We start from the raw sequence: 18,017 nt of genomic DNA on the forward strand, positions 1-18,017 counted from the left end.
AAACTTGTTTGTGTCAAATATATTTACATATGACTTTACTTATCACTCCTAATTTATCAAAGGTTCTGTATGACATAGAGGTTTATGGGAAAGTGCATAACTCTATTTTATGACTTTAACTTCTACCATGAAAAAATACATAACTCTATTTTAACTTTTTAGAAAATTAATTTGCTACTCAATCACTGATTAATTAGAAATTCAATTTGTGACTCACTGATTAATAAGAGATGCCCAATTCACTATCTATTAATGGGTCCATTTGAAGACATGAAGATTTTGAATTAGAGTTTGTGTTTTTTTTATGGAGTATGTGGTGATGATAAATGAGAATGCATGAGAAGAGATTAATATACAAAAAAAAGTTTTAATAAAAAACATCTCACAACACTCATTATCAGAAATAATCTATTTTCTTTGTGGATTTCAGCTTAAAAAATTTCCTGCGGTTTTTCTTCTGTTTCGATTTTCCAATCTGCAGATAAACTTGCAGAAATCAAATATCCGCAGAAAAATCTGCAGCAAATTCATTTCAAAATTTAAAAAAAGAAATTAATTAAATTTAATTGACAAATTGAGACTTTAATTTTCCTATATACAATAGTTTAATATAAATACTATTGAATTTACAAAAATATGGCTCCCTTCTATTAGGTATATTTATTCTCCATATTAAAAGGTAAGGATATAAGAATAAATATAAAAGATCATTAAATCGTGCCTAGGAATTATTAAAGGTCCTAACTACACAAGCTGTAAGGATATGATACATAGAAGTTAAGGTCATAAGCTTCTAGGTACCTGTAAATGACAATCTTAATTCCAACTTTTATCAGTATTCCAACAACAGAAAGTGTTGGCATTTCCAAAGTTAAGCACATCATAGTCCAAAACACTGTTATCTCGTTCATAAACTGCAACACGTTGCAAGGCAAATAGCCTCCAAAATCTTTCTATTGACCATATTCTTTGCCTTCTCAACTACAAACGGTAATTTGGTGAATTCTTCCAAAGTAAGAAATCCAAGCACACCAATCCACTCAAACACCTTCAACCATAAACGTTTCAACACCCGACACTCGCCCAATAAATGATTTAAGTTTTCATCTTCCGTCAAACAAAAAACGCATCTTAAATCATTTAAATTTAAAACACCCCTCTTGCCCAAATGATCCTTTGTTGCTATTATATCATGAATAATCCTCCATCCAAAGAAAAGGAACTTAGAAGGGGCATAAATATTCCAGATGCATGAAGAAGCTTTGATAATATTATCTTGAATACCATTGCCAGACAGTTTTTTAAAGAACCAAGAATAGCAAGATCGTACCGTAAAAGTTTCCTCCTTATTCGGTCTCCATTTGAAAGCATCTGAAACGTTTGCTGCAGGTTCCAAACCATCTAGAAAATCCACCAGCTGCTGCCAGGAAATGGATATTGCGCTGCTGCTGTTTGTTGGCCTAAGAAAGCATTCCGTCCGCCATTGCCAGCCGGCTGCAGTTGGCCGGCCAGAATCAGCCACAGAAATTGCATCGTCTCTTGCTATCGCGAAAGGATCCGGGAAGAGAATCATCAACGGCAGTGGATCCGCCCAGCAAGCATACCAAAATGGTATGTCTCTACCATCTCCAAGATTACACATTATAGCACCTGAAAACTTTTGATAAAAAAGCAACTCATAATTGTCAGAAATTATAAGATCCCTCCACCAAATTGAGTCTTTTTTCCTAAGCACCGAAACATCTCCTATCAACACCTTCTTTTTGATATCACCATATCTTGTTTCAAGCACACTTCTCCAAACAACCTCTTCTTTTTTCAAAATCCTCAATTTCCATTTACTTAATAAAGCTAAATTCATAACCTCCACATTCTTAACGCCTAATCCTCCTTCGTCGCGGGATTTGCACACAACTTCCCATCGGACCCAATTAATAGTTTTCTTGTGATCACTACCGCACCAAAGAAAGTTCCTTTGAATAGACTTAATCTCTTTAAGGACCCGAGAAGGTGCCTTGTAAAAAGAAAGCGTATAAATAGGAATATAACTTAAAACGGAATTAATAAAGCACACCCGACCGATAATATTTAAATGAATGCCCTTCCACTTAGCCAACCTCTTTCTCAACATCAAGATTAAATTCCTCCACATAGAAATCTTCCTCGGACTCTTACCAACCAACACCCCAAGAAAATTGAAAGGAAGCTTATCAATCTTACAAGATAGGAAAGTAGAAGCCACCTCAAGATACCACTCACCCACATTAATACCGTACAATTTGCTCTTACGGAAGTTGATCCGCAACCCCGACATTAACTCAAAACCACGAAGAATTGCTTTCATGCTCCACAAATTAGATAAACCACCCTCTCCTATTAATGTCGTCCGCAAATTGAAGCATACTAATTTCCTCTTCCCCATTAATTTTAAAAGCTTGAAATTCTCCTATTGCAATTGCTTTTCTCATTAAGTCGTTAACACCTCCGTCACAAAAACAAATAAAAAGGGAGAAAGGGGATCCCCTTGGCGAAGACCCTTCTCGACTTTAAATTCGTTGGTAGTGCTACCATTAACCAAAATGGACATGTCACTAGAAAATATAGTAGCCTCCATCCACTTTATCCACTTTTTTCCGAAACCCATTATTTGCATAACATGAACCAAGAAGTTCCAACTTACTCGATCATAAGCTTTCTCAAAATCGACCTTTAGCACCACACAACTCCTTTTATCTCTATTAGCTAAGTCCAAAACCTCATTCAAAACTAAAACCCCATCACCTATGTTTCTTCCCGGAACAAAATCCGTTTGATTATTCGAGATCAACTTCCCTAACACATTTCTCAACCTCCTAGCCAAAAGCTTAGATAAAATCTTATACAAGCTACCCAACAAAAAAATGGGTCTATACTCCGCTAAAGATTGAGGATTCTTTGTCTTTGGAATTAAAGCTAAAAAAGAGGAAGTGCATCCCTTTGTGAGTTTAGCTTTAAGGAAAAAATCCTCAACAAAATTAACAATATCATCTTTAAGAATATCCCAACAACCTTGAAAAAATTCGAGAGTGTAACCATCCGGCCCCGAGCTCTTATTACCATCACAATCCCACAACGCCTCCTTTATCTCCTTTAAAGTGGATCTCCTTTCCAACCACTTGCTATCGTCAACATTCAAACTTCGAAGACTCAATCCCCCCGACACCGGTCTCGAGCAATCTCCCTCTTTAAAGAAATTTTCAAAATAACTTTCGATCTCCCCTTTCACCTCTGTGACTCCTTCAACTCTTCCATGCCACTCCTACACTCAAACCGACCTACACCAAGTCTTTCCACACTATTTTTGACTTCATTAAAATCCCCTCCAAAACCCCACTCCTCATCATTTCTTCTAACCTTTCTTTGTATCATCTCCATCCAAAGAACTCTTCTATCCGCAACGTTGCAAGGGGCATAAATATTCACAAGATTAATCCTTTTCCCTTTCCACGAAACATTAATGCCAACATAACCCCTTCCAGCAAAACTACTAAACACCTCCATAATACCTTTCTTCCAAATGATAACCATCCCTCCCGACGCTCCTATCGAATGATTCGCCGTCCAATCTAACTCAAAGCCACGCCAGAAAGAAGAGACAATGTTATCATCCAACCTTTGAAGTTTTTTTTCCTGTAAAAAACACACATCCACCTTGTTTGAATTTAGGAGAAAACTTATCCTCCTTCTTTTTGAAACAGAACCGCCTCCTCTTATATTAAGCGACAATAAATTCATGTTGACCTATTGTGTCATACCCCAAAATTTTCCCGATCAAATTCGCGTCTTTTAATTTATCGAGGGCTGAAATTAAGAGTCATGGGGTTTGACGTTCCTATCGTCAAACCCACCCTCTTATAAAGTACCCTGAGTTAAGACGGAGATTAAGGTTAGAAGGTGCTTGAGCCCAAACTGATGGCCCAACTATCCCATTCCAAGTATTTTCTTTTCATCATTTTTGATATTTTACTACAACTTAGTTTTTATAATCTACTCATCTTTTATCATTTACATTTTTATCTTTATTAACTAATATTATTATTACTAACTATTATTTGGATTATCATTAATTTGGTGTATAAAATAGGTAGAAGTCAAAGTATATGAGATGTATATAATATTTATTTTCTAATTAAGGCTGTTAAAATAAAATTATATAATCTGATATTATTAATGAAAGAGGTGTTTTTTTTTTTGGGTTGACCAAGTCAACAGGTCCATTTAGGGTTAGAAGGAACCATTCATCTTCCTTCATCCTCCTACAACCAGCGGCGCCGCCCCAAGCAACAACAGCAAACCCTAATTTATCTGCACTCAACCCAGGCCCAAGTCCAGAATCACGAATCAAGAAAGAAATCAATCAAGTTTTGCGGAAAGATTCGAAATCAAATTACAAACCAAATCTAATTCAATCTCTAACTTAAATCTAATGTTTCCTAAATTAAATCTAACCTAATCATATAAGCTAAGAGAAAACAGAAGAACAGGGGGGGATTCGGGGGAGCCGAAAAAAGAAATCAGAAAGAAAAAGATAAAAAAAAATAGGAACTTTGGTTGTGAAATTGCCGGAAAAAAACTTTCTCGACGATTCGGCCGTCCTTCCTTCTCCTTCCCGGACGTCATCAACAATCGACGATGCCACCGCCGTCCTTGGCCTCAACATTGCAACTTCCGACGAGAGCCAATCCCTGTCGCAGCCACCAGTTGCATCACGGTTCCGCCACTGCCATAACAACAGTCGCACTTCAGCACGTTACGCCGTGACATCTTCGTTATCTTCACTAAGTAAAAAAATCCAGGCACGGAGAAGTTGATAACAAGGGTGTTTGTCGATGAAGAAGATCGTGAGAAAGGAGAAGGAGGGCGGCCGCTTTTTTGGCTTTGTTTTAGCTTTTAGGTTTTTCTGCCACTCACCTTGTTCTTGGGCTTATATGTTTTGAGCAGCCCATCAAAAGGATAAGGGAAATTAGTGTGTGTATATGTTGTTGTATGTTTGCTCTATGAACAGGAGAGGGGCGATGGTAGAGTTGGTGAAGAGTATAGGCGTGTGAGAGACATAACCTGGGTTCGAGTCTCACAGGCCTTTATTTTTTAACAGTTGCAAGTTCTGGTATGAACATGGATCTTGTGCGCAATCCTCATGCAAGACCACCATGCACCCTCATCTATGCACCACCTGATCTCATCAAGATCAAATCTAACGTCCCGGAACGCGAATGCTCACCATGGGGTTTCGCAGGCGCGCCACATAGGATTACTGTCCAGGTTTTATTATTCTTTTATTCTCTTTTATATATTATTTGTATAATTACATGCTTTTTACATAGGATTCAATTTTTAAACTAAATTGGTGATAGAATGTAAATTAGGATTAGGTGAAGGATTAGGGTTAGGATTTTTCGATTAGTCGATTATTTCGATTATTCGACTTAATTAATTTTAATCAATTTTAATTGTTACAAAAATCAAAAAAACCCTAGAAATTAGTAATGCATTAGGATTTTCCCAATCCTATTGGCCATTTGGCAGAACATTAATCCTTAAATCAATTCTCTCCTCGATCCGACTAAATCTATTAGTCGCATTGGCGAGGGATAAAATAACAAAACATAAATAATGAAATTCATTGTCATGTAATAACTGAATCCATTGGTTATGAGAGGCAACGATAAAACTTGACATTTAATAATTATTTAAAATATACTTTATTTGTTGCTCGTGACGACTGAATCTATCGGTCAGAGTAACCAGCAATACACTACTTAATCCGTTAACTATAATGATTAAATCTATTGATCATCGCACCTAACAGTAACATATCAAATCAGGGTTGTACGCCAAACTTCAAAACACTTTCATCTTTAAATCACAAATTCAAAACTACGATAGGCCACTCAAAAAGCCTTTAAAACAACTTCAAACCATATCAAATCAAATTCTAATTCTAAGGCGTACAACCCTGTGCCCGAACTACGTTGACTCTGATTCTCCCTAAGGAGATACGTAGGCACTTGGCAACAAGGCGAGTCCCCTTCCTCCAAATTCTACATATTGTTTATCCCCTTCTTAGAAATCACCTCTTTCTTCTCTCTGTTCTCCAACAATTCTAACTTCTGCAAACCTATAACATCATCTCCTCCACAATTCACTCCTAAATTAGCAATAGAATTCCACATATTTCTACCCGCCCCAGAATTAGAAGAATTCACCAACATAACATTGCATCTCATAACTTCAGAGTCAGTATGTGATAGGCAAGGATTAAACGTACCATTTGAGATGTCATCCCCATCCTCTTCGACAGTGTCTTCTGATTTTGAGTTTCGTTTCAAACTTCTTGGATTTCTGGGTGTTAGGCACGCAAAATATGAGGCTTCCAGGTCCACCTTCATTCCCAATCCTTGCACCTGTTTAAATTTCTTACGCTTCTGAATCTTTCTTTTTGCATAATTCATTTTATTTTTGTGGACCATGATGCTACAGGCCTTGTCAAATGTGAATGGGCTTTCCTGCTCTTCAGAACTTCTATTCGGTCCACATGTGGAATTAGGCCTCCTTTCCTTTGATGTGGTCCCCACCACAAAATTTTGAATCATGATTTTATTGCTTGATGAATGATGTATTGTATATATATGTGATGAGATGTGACAATACATGCTATATTTTAAACATGATTCGTATGATGATTCGTTTGATTGTGTGATGGAGCTTATGAGATATTTCATGTGATGATATGAGTATGATGTGAATACTTTGTTCGTTTGATGGATGGTATATTGTTGACATATATGATGAGATGTGACAATATGAAATGTGTTGAATGATGTGAATACATGTATATTCTTATTATTGATGATGATGATTAGTGTAATACATGTATGTTCTGTAATGATCGTGATGATGATTAATTTGTGATGAATGATGCTGATACATATACATTTGATGATGATGATGATGATGATGAGGACGATGATGATGATGATATAAGTATGTTGTGTATGTTGCATTCATTCATAGCCATTTGTTGAGGGTTGAATCCTAATGAGGAGAGAATTCAGTGAAGGGCATAATTTTCATTGTGTGGAATTTATGTTGGCAGGGCCGTATCTTGACGATGTTGGATCGGTCGGTGGGTGATCCCCATTGATGATGTTTGGTACCACATGCATAGAGTCAATTGCATCCATATGCATGAGTTTTATAACATGAATATATGTATTTTATGTTATGGTTTTGATGATGTGTGAATGTGTGATGATTAATAGTATGAAATATAATGAGATTGGGTGAATAATATAGCTATGATTGTATTATTGTTTATGATGCAATAATATTTGTTAATTGAGAATGAGACTCACCCATACATTACATTTTTTAGATTGAGGATAACGGCTTTTCGGCTTGGTGAGGATTAGCTCATAAGTCATTGTTTAATTTAGCGTCAGGTGTCATGCTTTGATATTGTAACACTGGGCGACGAGATGTTTCGAGTTAATTGAATAACTCTATTTTGTTTTAATTAATTTTGAGGATTGTAGCATCGATGATGTGATGTTAATTTTGATGATTTATTCCGCTGTGTCAACATGATATATTATGAATTATGAGTTATGATGAAATGTTCCTTAGTGAATGCATGACAGCGACGGATGATAATTGATTTATTTTAATTGTGATGCCCTTGTTTGCATGTTACTCTGATTTAATTATTAATTGTCGCATGGTTTAGAAGGGTGTTACACACCATGCCCCTTCGCCCTTCTTCTCGACATAGGTTTCTCCCAATTTCTTCTAATCAACTAACATGGTTGAATTCTTCTTAACAAGCATTATTGAGCTTTAACAGGTGGTGGTGTCAACAATAATCCCCTTCTAATTTCTCCACTCCTTACTATAGACACTAACTACATCATTAATGTTCGGTACTTTTTCTTTGCCAAGACTTTATACTCTAACATGGTCAAATTCAGAGTTGAGTCCTACCATAAAATTGTAGACTCTATCTTGTTCAATGTACTCCCGAAGTGTTATTGCATCTGCTGTACACTCGATTTTGATAACTCTATAGTAGTCTAACTCCATCCACTAGACTTTGAGATGATTAGCATATTTTGTAATTGTTTTGTTGCCTTGTTTAGTTCCTAGTGTTTTATCCTTCACATCATATATTTGGATAACATATTTGGCTTTAGAATAAATTTCTTCTAATGCTTTCCAAATCTCTTTTGTCGTACTTAGGAACATGCAAGTGTCACTAATTTCTTGAGTCATTAAGTCCATAACCATGCAATGATCGCCGAATCTTCAGTATCCCACTTTTCAAATTTACAATTTGTCTCTTTAGGAGGTGCGTTTGTAAGGTGTTTGGCTTTTCCTTTACCTTTCAAGGTCGTTTTCATGAGTTTAGACCATTTCTAATAATTCTTTCAATTCAACTTGTAAACCTGAAGAATAATAGGTAATTTTGATTTAAACTTGTACCCATCTATTTTCTTTACCGACAGCCATTGAACAAATTTAAAAACAAATGCAAGTAAAACACCACAAGCGAGTGCGAGGTTGAGAAGTTGATGGAGAAATGTGTGATTGTTTAAGTAGTTGTGATGAATTGTAGCGATTAACAGGGCGCATTGAACAGTAGCGTTGAACATTGTGATGAACAATAATATAACAGTACCACGATGAATAGTAATGGAATAGTTGCACAATGAACAGCACCAACAACACAAGCCATGAACAGTAACCACAATGAAAATGGCTAGATTTTTGACAAAAATAACCACAATTAAGGCGGCTATGATTTATTTAGGCGAAAGTGAGGCCCTCTCAAACGAGAGCTTGTGATAGCATATAAAAAATGAATAATTTAATATTATCATGATGAATATACAAGTGTTAATCTATTTAAATAGAGTATAATTATCTAACAAGCCTTACTAAAGATCCAAACTTAAATTACTAATAAAATAACAAACTAATAAAAATAATAAACTAATTAGTTATTTATAACATGAGTTTTCAAGGGATCCTTTTGCCTAGTACGTACCACCACTAAGATAGTCAACCATGCCACTACCAGAGTAGACTGGCCTCTTTGATTCTGGTGGTGGGGGAATAAGTGGGCTCACCCTCATTGGCTCGGGCTTGTCATAGGCTGGTTTCCGATTCTGTGCACGAGTACCTCATGTGCATGTTGACAAAAATACATGCTGAGGGCTGTGATTCAGTGCTAATCCCAGACCTAAAAGCTCTTCATCCCTAAAGTTAAAGCAGGCCAAATAATGATAAATGTTGTTCTTAATTATACAATGAATATAGTTTAGTCATTAAGAACTTACACAGAAGCATGAACCGTTTCTGGTAAGAACGACATTGGTCAACAAGATCAACAATCACCTCCTCCTTCAGGCCCTAGCATATTTTGTCCAGAATGTTATTAAGAAACAACAACCTAAAGCAACAGATTTGTACTAAACAAAAACATTGAATATCAAAGTAAGGAAAAGCATTTTGTGACCAACATCAAATTTATGATGGAGTTCAAAAAGCACCTAAGTCAGATGCATCTGATTGAAGAGAAGTCTGAATAGCAGCATCATCAAATTTTGCAGCCGAGTTTCAGAAGGCGTGAAGAATGGAACGTTATTTTCTTCTCTTGGTGGAAATCCAACTCCAACAGCCTTTTAATCCAAAAAGAAACAGCTCAATTAGATTTCAGTTTTGAGTTGTAAATTTTTATATATTGCATGTTTGAGGTGAAGGTTTGATTGTTGTTCACCTAAAAATCAATAATGCAAGTACACATTTATATGCAGTTTGTACAACAATGCAAGTACACATTTCTTGCCATCCATCAAGTAATTTGAAAGGGATATATCTTTTGAAAGCGAGAAAGTATGAAGTTGCTTGCAAGAATTGATGTCTTTAACATATACCATACATTTTACTTTTGCACAAATTGATCCTTAAACATGAAACCATTTCAAAACCTCCAAGTATTTATTTTGGTCCTTAACTTTTTTTTTTTTTAAAAAGTAACATTTATTAAGTACGAGACAAACTTAAACCTTAAATTAAATTAAGGACTAAAAGATACATTAAGTTATTTGTGGCTAAAAAACAATTTATATGTTTGACTTTTAAAATAAAACTAGTAAAAGAATCGTGCACCCACACAAATCGAGTAATATGAAGAATAATATTAATACATATAAATATTTTGGAGAAAAAAAGAATAGAAAATTAAAAAGAAAAAAGATAAAGGTGATCATAAAGAATATTTTAAATAAATTTTGCAATAACTACAAATAAATATTTAATAAAATTGGATTAAAAAACGAAAATTACAAATTGGTTCAAAACATTTTTGCATTTATATAATGAGATGAATTTGTGACTTTGAATGCAATTATATATATTTTTTTATATTTATAAGTACGAGACTAAAATGAAACCTTAAAATTAAATTAAGGACTGAAAGATAGACTAAACTTAAAAGTTATTTGTGACTAAAAAAAATTATATGTTTGGCTTTTAAAATAAGAATAGAAAATAATCAAACAATGAAAATTTTATATATTTCAATTTTTACAATTGTCATATATTCGATTTCACTAAACAATAATCTCTAATCCAAATAACACTCCAGCATAATCTTTAAGCTCTGGAACTTTGTTAATGATAAAACAAGTTTCTATCATTTTCCTAAATGCCTGATTTGTCAATAAGCTATCAGATCCAGCTTGATGAGATTTTCCAACCGCCCGACCTACTTTTAGAGTAGTAGCTACTCGCTCAAGACCACCGTGTAAAAAATCGCAGAACTTCATCATGTGTTTCATATCAAATACTTTTTTCCCAAACAACACTTCCACAATATTTAAAAATTCCTCTAAATGGTTTGGTAAATTCTTTCGGGTTAAGATCTTCACCAAATACCCGAAATCGTAAGCGCTACTAAATGTGACCCACATAAGTGATTTATTGAAAATAAGTCCTGACGATAACATTAGGTCAGCAAAACGCATTGAATTCACACCGTAGTAGAAATTACGATTGAAGTCAATCCCTTGACGGCGGAGCATATCAATAGAATCTTGATTACAAGGATCGTGATTGACGTCAAAATCACAGAAATTAAATTCCCAGATGTAGCCATAAATGCTTCCAAAATCAGGAAGATTTCCCTTGAAGTCGCTAAGGGTGAGACCAACTTGTATGACCTTAAGAGCATCAACGTTTGCCTTTAAGTAGCGATAATTGTCAAATGGTTGAAGATAGTGTCGATTGATTTCGGGTGAATGAATTACACCAGGAAATTCAGTGTCCATTGAAACCATAGGATGTTGATGGATTGCTTGACGTATGAGACTGAATTCATACTCCAAATTATATGCCCAAACTTGACGGACAATGACTTCCTTCGCTTTGCTCATGTTGAGTTTTGTGAATGATTGATCTCAAAGAAATGATTTTGAAACTGAATTCAAACTAAAATTTAGAGATGAATACTAGATATTTTTTGTGTTACGAGAGGAGAAGAGATTTGGCTGTTTTATATTAAAAGTAAACACTAAATATGATAAAGATATTGCTTGCAAAGTGGAACACTATTTATTACTGTCTAATAAGATATTGATATTTAGGAATGTTACTAATTAATGCGTTTGTTCTTTGGTGGCTTTGTGCTTTCAACAAACTAATCACTTATTCAATTTACCAACAAAAAAAAACTAACCACTATTTAGTGTATCCGGCGGATTTATCTATAACAATATATCAAATCTAGTTTAAATACGTATCATATCAAATTATGTAGTGATATTATTTATTTAGATTAATTTTAAAAATACATCAATAAATATTTAGTTAATAAAATGATATTTATCATAGATAAATAATATTTTACCTATAAATATTAATTTTTATAAATTTATTTTAGAAAAAAAAATACTTCGATAGGTATTGTCTTAAGAAAAAATTTATTTCAAAAAATTATCACTTATTATTTCTGTTTTATTATAATTTGCATTAGTATTATTATTTTAATGGCACTCTTTCACTAATATTATTATAATTTATTTTGTGTTATTTATTATGCTTAATGAAAAGACACTAGTAGTTAATACCATTAAATCAGTCAAATCTAAAAAAGTTGTTTATTATGTTTTTTTATTCTAAAAAATGTTGGATTGTAACCATTAGAATGAGATAAATATATATACTACATTCATTCTTTTATATAAGAAATTATTTATTTATTTTTATTAAATAACTAATGTATTTGGTCAGTTTAATATAATATTAGATTATGAAACATATATTTGAAAGTTTTAAAATTAGATTTTAACCAAATCTTTTCACTTTGAAGGTAGTTATGCAAATACTTTTAATTAATTAATGAATTATTAAGTCACATGATGATGAAGGCTACAAGTTTTTCCTCTTAATATACACTTCTTTAAACCCCCAAGGGTTGGCCTAGCGGTGGAGGCTTGGGTCTTGAGAGTGTGCTCCTCTCAAGGTCCTGAGTTCGAATCCACACTTCTTTAATTCCTAAAATATATCCACTTCTATATGTACAAACTTGTTTGTGTCAAATATGTTTACATATGACTTTACATATCACTCCTAATTTATCAAAGGTATGGCATAGAGGTCAAGAGGAAAGTGCATAATCTTTAACTTCTACCATGAAAAACACATAACTATTTTAATTTTTTTAGAAATGTAATAAGAAAAGCCAATCTCACTGTCAATTAATGGGGTCCATTTGAACAAATATGACTTAAATATTTGAAGTTTTGGTTTTCTTGACAACTGAAAATTTTGAATTAGAGTTTGTGTTTTTTTATGGAGTATGTGGGGATGATAAATGAGAATGCATGAGAAGAGATTAATAATACAAAGTTTTAATTAAAAAAACTCCGGACACCCTTCATATTTTTATTAGTTGTCGTTGAATGGTTCAAGAGACTAATCCATCGGAATCGGATGAAGATTTATTAGAGTATGTTTGAATTAGTTTTATTTTTTACATTCATGGTGTAGTTTTTTTGGGTATGCTGCTCTTGAGTGATTAAGAAGCTAAAGTTGTCATGTTTCCTTTAAATAGAGTCGTTTCAAATTTTTGAATGATCATATGTAAGAAGCTAAAGTTATTTTTAATTGAATTCTAAGAATTTGTTAAGAGATCCTATTTAAACATAAATTAGCAGTGAAATATATAATTAAAGGTCTTTTTGTAATAGCTTAAATATGAAAAAAATGTGAGACTCTATGTTATAGGTTGTTTTGCACATCCTTAAAGACGATTCCAACCTATAAATATAAACCACAATCCTTAATAATAATAATAATTTCCTTATTTCCTTTAAATATGAACCAACCTCCCTATATTATACTCTATTTATACAAAAAAAAATTACATTGAACAATATATTTTTTTAAAGACATTTTATCAAACATTAAAAGAGAATAAAATTTGTGACAATTTACATCAAATCACATCCCTACTCAAAAACACCATAATTCACTTATGCCTTCCTATAAAAATCTACCATGTGATGCTAATCCACTCATGGGAGATAATTGAGGCTACGGGCATTGATCCGGTCTTTATTGACCGTTACGTCAATCCATAATAATACTTTCTTTTTAGTTTGAGAAATGACAAGTGTACACTGCTTTCTAAACTTAGACAGTAATTAAATACATCCAATACACAAGTTTTATTTTTTAAATAATTTTTATTGTCTTGAATTTGTGTAACCAAATTATTCTTTGTTATAACTTTAAGTGTAGGATACGGTGTATAAAAGTGGGTGTACAAATAGCATGTCTCTTTTAGTTTATTACCAAATATATTTTTAAAAACTTTAGAGAATTGGATTCAAAACTTAGCATTAAAGTAAACAACAAGATAATGAATTTCCTAAAGATAGATAGTAGTATTTCAATAAAAGTGGTATCAAGAGAATATAAAAGACTAGGGACAATTTTTCAGTGATTTCCTTAAATAACAATAAAAATAATAAGGGATAATATATTTATGTTGTACCACGTCATAAATTGAAAAGAAAGGCTTTTATTTTTAAAGGACTAAAATAACAAAATTAAAATAAAAGGGTCAAAAGTTTATTTAAGCTTTAATAATAATAATTTTCATTTTAATTTAAATGTATTTCAAAATATTTATAAATATTTAAACTGAATTACAATTTTGATCTCTCAATTTTATTTGATTCACAAAATTAGTGTCTCAATTTTATAGTCAAAGAGTTTTGATCCCCTCTCTCGCTTTTCTATAGAAAATCAATGAAATAATAGTTCTTAACTTATATTTTTATTTATAAAATTTTACAATAGGTTTACATCTCATGATTTATCATATTTCACAAGAAACTTGTTATTTAAAAAATAGAAACATGTTAATTGTAAGTGCAAAAGTAAGAAAGAGGACTAAAATTATTTTTATTTTAAATAAAGGGACAAAATTGCATAAATCAAATAAAATAGAGAAACCTTAAATTTAATATTTATTATAATAAATTTAAATGAATATTTTATGACATATTTAAATATATGTGTTTAATATTGTCAAGTGAAGTATATGTGAGGCGAATACTCCAATACTCATACACACATTTAATTCTCTCTATATTATATTAATATCTTTATATTCAATTTAAATTATGAATGTTTACCAAACACATCATAAATATTTTTACAACGGTCAAATAAGTATGGATTTGTATTTTGGTGGTGGAATGGAGAATAAGTAGGGAACTGATGAAGTCCTCGGTCATAGGTTTTCAGCACCACAATGGAAGTTTTTTATGATCAGAGAAAGATGAATCTGCGAGGTTAGGACTTTAACGCTCACGTCAAAAAAGTAAGAGAAATGAAGCTTACGTGTGTAATGAACCGTACTTTGGTGTGACGGAAATTACACTTATATAGGAATGACAGTTAAAACCATCTCGGGTGAATATATTATTTCATGCAAGGTTTTGAATATACCCAACTGTTGAGATGTAGTGGTGCTTGTTATAATGTGGGGTTGCTTCGTGAGAGTGCCCCTACTCATCAGGTCGAGTGGAAGTGGAATTAGATTGTGCCTCTAACTTAAGTTGGTTTTATTAGGCTATTTGTCTGGCCTAGAACAGTTACCCATTAAGTTCTTGCTATCAAACTTGAAGATACAATTTGATACAAAAAAGCTATGACCAACTGCAAGGGAGTTACTTCTGTAAGATGTCTTCATTGTTGTAAAGGCTCACTCAGGAGAAGAAGACTCCGAATTGAGTGTGAGTTGGTGGTCTTGAGAACATGCACATTAAATTTCAAGTTCCATCACCGAGACGTTTGTCGCGTCTCAAATTTTCATCCGAAGGCGCGAAAGGGTAAGCAAAAAGAAGAGTTGTCGTCAATGTTATTTATCCCAAGAGAGGGAAAAGAAAACATTGAGTAAACCTAAGAGAGGGAAATAACATGGTCATCGTAACCAAGAGAGAGGGTAAGGAAGTCGATTACGCAAGAGAAATTTATTAACACCCTTCACGTCTGTGGTACTCCACAGGATCCACTTATGTCTGTTCTAATCTAAGGGTGTATTTATAAGGTTTCTTATTTTTAATTCATTTACAAAGGGGAATGATATTTACATTGTTAATGGACTCTCTAAGGCATCGCACCTTGTGCCTACGTATTCTTCAAAGGATGAAATCAGAGTCTTCGTAGCTCGGGTAAAAAAAATTATGTTTGTTTGTTTTTTTAATGAACGATGTTAATTTTGCATTCTACTGCTGCTCGACTTTTGGAGACTCACGTAGTTGGCGTAGAAAGAAATTAACATGTTCTTACCTAAAAAGGTTTGGTTGGTGTTTTGATTAGGAGAGTATAACAGACAATCCCTCACAAGGTGGGGGTATCAAAATACTTATGTTAGGAGAGTACATCAAATAATTCTTCTTAAGGTGGGAGTATCTGAATACTTTTCTCTTTAATTGAATAGAATTATAATATGAATGTTTTTGTCTTTTTGATTGATTTTTGTAGTAGTGACTGAATTCTAGACCGCATGAACCGCTGCTGCATATCTTGAAACAGGGAGAGGATTATAATAACACAGATCGACTTTATCATAATGTGAGAGATGTAGAAAATGCTGCTACTTGTCTAGGATGGAAGCCTCCTGTGCCGAGTATGTTTAAACTTAACACGAATGGCGCGAGCAAAGCAAATAATACGGTAGGGTGTGGAGGAATTATTAGAGACTCTCATGGGAGATGGAAAGGTGGTTTCGTAAAATACTTAGGTACGTGCAGTGCGTTGTTAGCTGAATTCTGGGGCGTTCTAGAGGGTTTGAAATTAACGGATAATATGGGCATTACAAGGGTGGAGCTTAATGTTGATTCTTTGCTGGTGGTGAAAGCATTAGAAGAAGGTAAAATTAGGAATGTGGAGTGTACATCCATTCTAAGAAAGGTGAAGGAAATTATGGACAAGCATGAGGTTGTCATTGTGTCTCATGTTTATAGAGACTCGAATTGGAGTGCAGATAAGTTAGCTAAACATGGGTGCACGATAAGGGATTTCATTATCTATGAGGAGGCGCCAGAGTTTATGCAACCGTTATTGGATGCTGATGCTAATGGGATTATTATCCCTATGATTGATATTTTGTAATTGTTTTTCTGTTTTCGGGCTTATGCCCTCCCTATAAGCAAAAAAAAAAAACTTTCTCCATGTGTATTTCACGAAACCCATAATCAAATGCTTCCCTCAAAATCAAACATTCAGTTAAAAAAATCAAATCAAACATATCACCTCATGGATTAGAATTAAAAGAGCAGCTATATTTACCGTGACGGTTACATTACGGATGAGTCCGACAGATCTGTAATCCGACGGTGATCTTCACGAAACTGACAAATTTCTCGGTCACAGTGATACTGACATGGAAGGCGACACCATATGCAAGGTCGGTCCCGATCTCTAACAAAAAAAATAATTCTTTACTCGCCTCCAAAATAAAAAATTCGCATAGACAATATAAAAAATATGAAATCTGAGTTGTTTTAAGAATAGAAGAATTTCAATGCAAATAAGATTTCATATACAAATCATTAAAGAATTCAAAATTCAGGTATGATTAAGAATGTGGCCTGAGGGTATGTTGTTAGTGAGAAAGTTCAGGTGAATTTTTGTACGTGAAAGTGAGAGTGGAGGTTGTTAGTTGTCCTATGTAAATATGTGGCCTCTCTATTTATACATAAACATTTGGGTTAACAAAAAAAATAATTAAAATCAAATCAAAATCAATAATAATAAAATTAACATCAAAATATTTGTTTTGATTTTATCTAAAAATAGAGAAAATTAAATTAAAAATCTCAATGATAATTAATCTCAAATTTGAAATTTTTAAATATTTTTATTTTTTGTCTATAAAATGCATAAATTTAAGATTTAAATGAAAAAATATTATTTTTAAAAATGGCATAAAATCAAAAATGAAAATTCAATTTAAATAATAAAAAATAATTTTGTGATTTTGAATATAAATGGAAATAAAGTTAGTAACAAAAATAAAAAGTGAAAAAATGTCATAATATGAGAAAGGTGAGATTCGAACTCAAGTCTTTTTACATATATAGCTCCTTACACTCACTTCACTACTCGCTAGACCATCGCAGTCGTTCGAAATAAAATGACATTTGAAGATGTATGAAGGATATGACAATGTGCTTCAACTTGAGTGTAGTAGCCAAATAAATCACCTTTAAATAAGAAAAACCGAAATCACAAGAAATTTCTTCATAACCTTACCTTAAAATCCTTTTTGAACCAAGGTTCTTAATTGCATGAATACATACTATGCAAATGACTTAAGGGAGTGTATGCATATGAAATGAGAAATATAAGTCAGACAAAAGTTGAATTAGGAGAGCAAATTTTAGGGTGCAACAACGTTACAT

At 33.1% G+C, this 18,017-nt stretch overlaps 1 protein-coding gene and 1 long non-coding RNA gene across 2 annotated transcripts; both read right to left on the reverse strand.

The window, feature by feature from the left end:
- Positions 1-8,850: 8,850 nt before the first annotated feature.
- On the reverse strand, positions 8,851-9,796 carry LOC131603623 (uncharacterized). Its single transcript, XR_009284470.1, has 3 exons — positions 9,588-9,796; positions 9,375-9,447; positions 8,851-9,294 (listed from the first exon to the last, which is right to left on the reverse strand). It is a non-coding gene; the product is annotated as an uncharacterized LOC131603623 (long non-coding RNA).
- Positions 9,797-10,649: 853 nt separating this feature from the next.
- Positions 10,650-15,301, reverse strand: LOC131605912 (probable CCR4-associated factor 1 homolog 11). The gene is made up of 2 exons (XM_058878201.1): positions 15,208-15,301; positions 10,650-11,494 (listed from the first exon to the last, which is right to left on the reverse strand). Exons 1-2 carry the CDS (start codon positions 15,299-15,301, stop codon positions 10,650-10,652), a joined length of 939 nt encoding a protein of 312 aa, XP_058734184.1.
- Between the last annotated feature and the right edge of the window lie 2,716 nt (positions 15,302-18,017).

This window comes from Vicia villosa, linkage group LG5 (assembly GCF_029867415.1).
Source record: "Vicia villosa cultivar HV-30 ecotype Madison, WI linkage group LG5, Vvil1.0, whole genome shotgun sequence".
NCBI classification, from domain to species: Eukaryota; Viridiplantae; Streptophyta; class Magnoliopsida; order Fabales; family Fabaceae; genus Vicia; species Vicia villosa.

What these genes read in the sequence shown, in the direction of transcription:
- LOC131605912 (XM_058878201.1), bottom strand. Translation starts at nt 15,301, where the DNA reads ATGAAGACATCTTACAGAAGTAACTCCCTTGCAGTTGGTCATAGCTTT. An exon ending in TGATAGCAAGAACTTAATGG is followed by an intron (nt 11,495 to 15,207) that starts GTAACTGTTCTA and finishes CATTTCTTTGAG; the next exon opens with ATCAATCATTCACAAAACTC.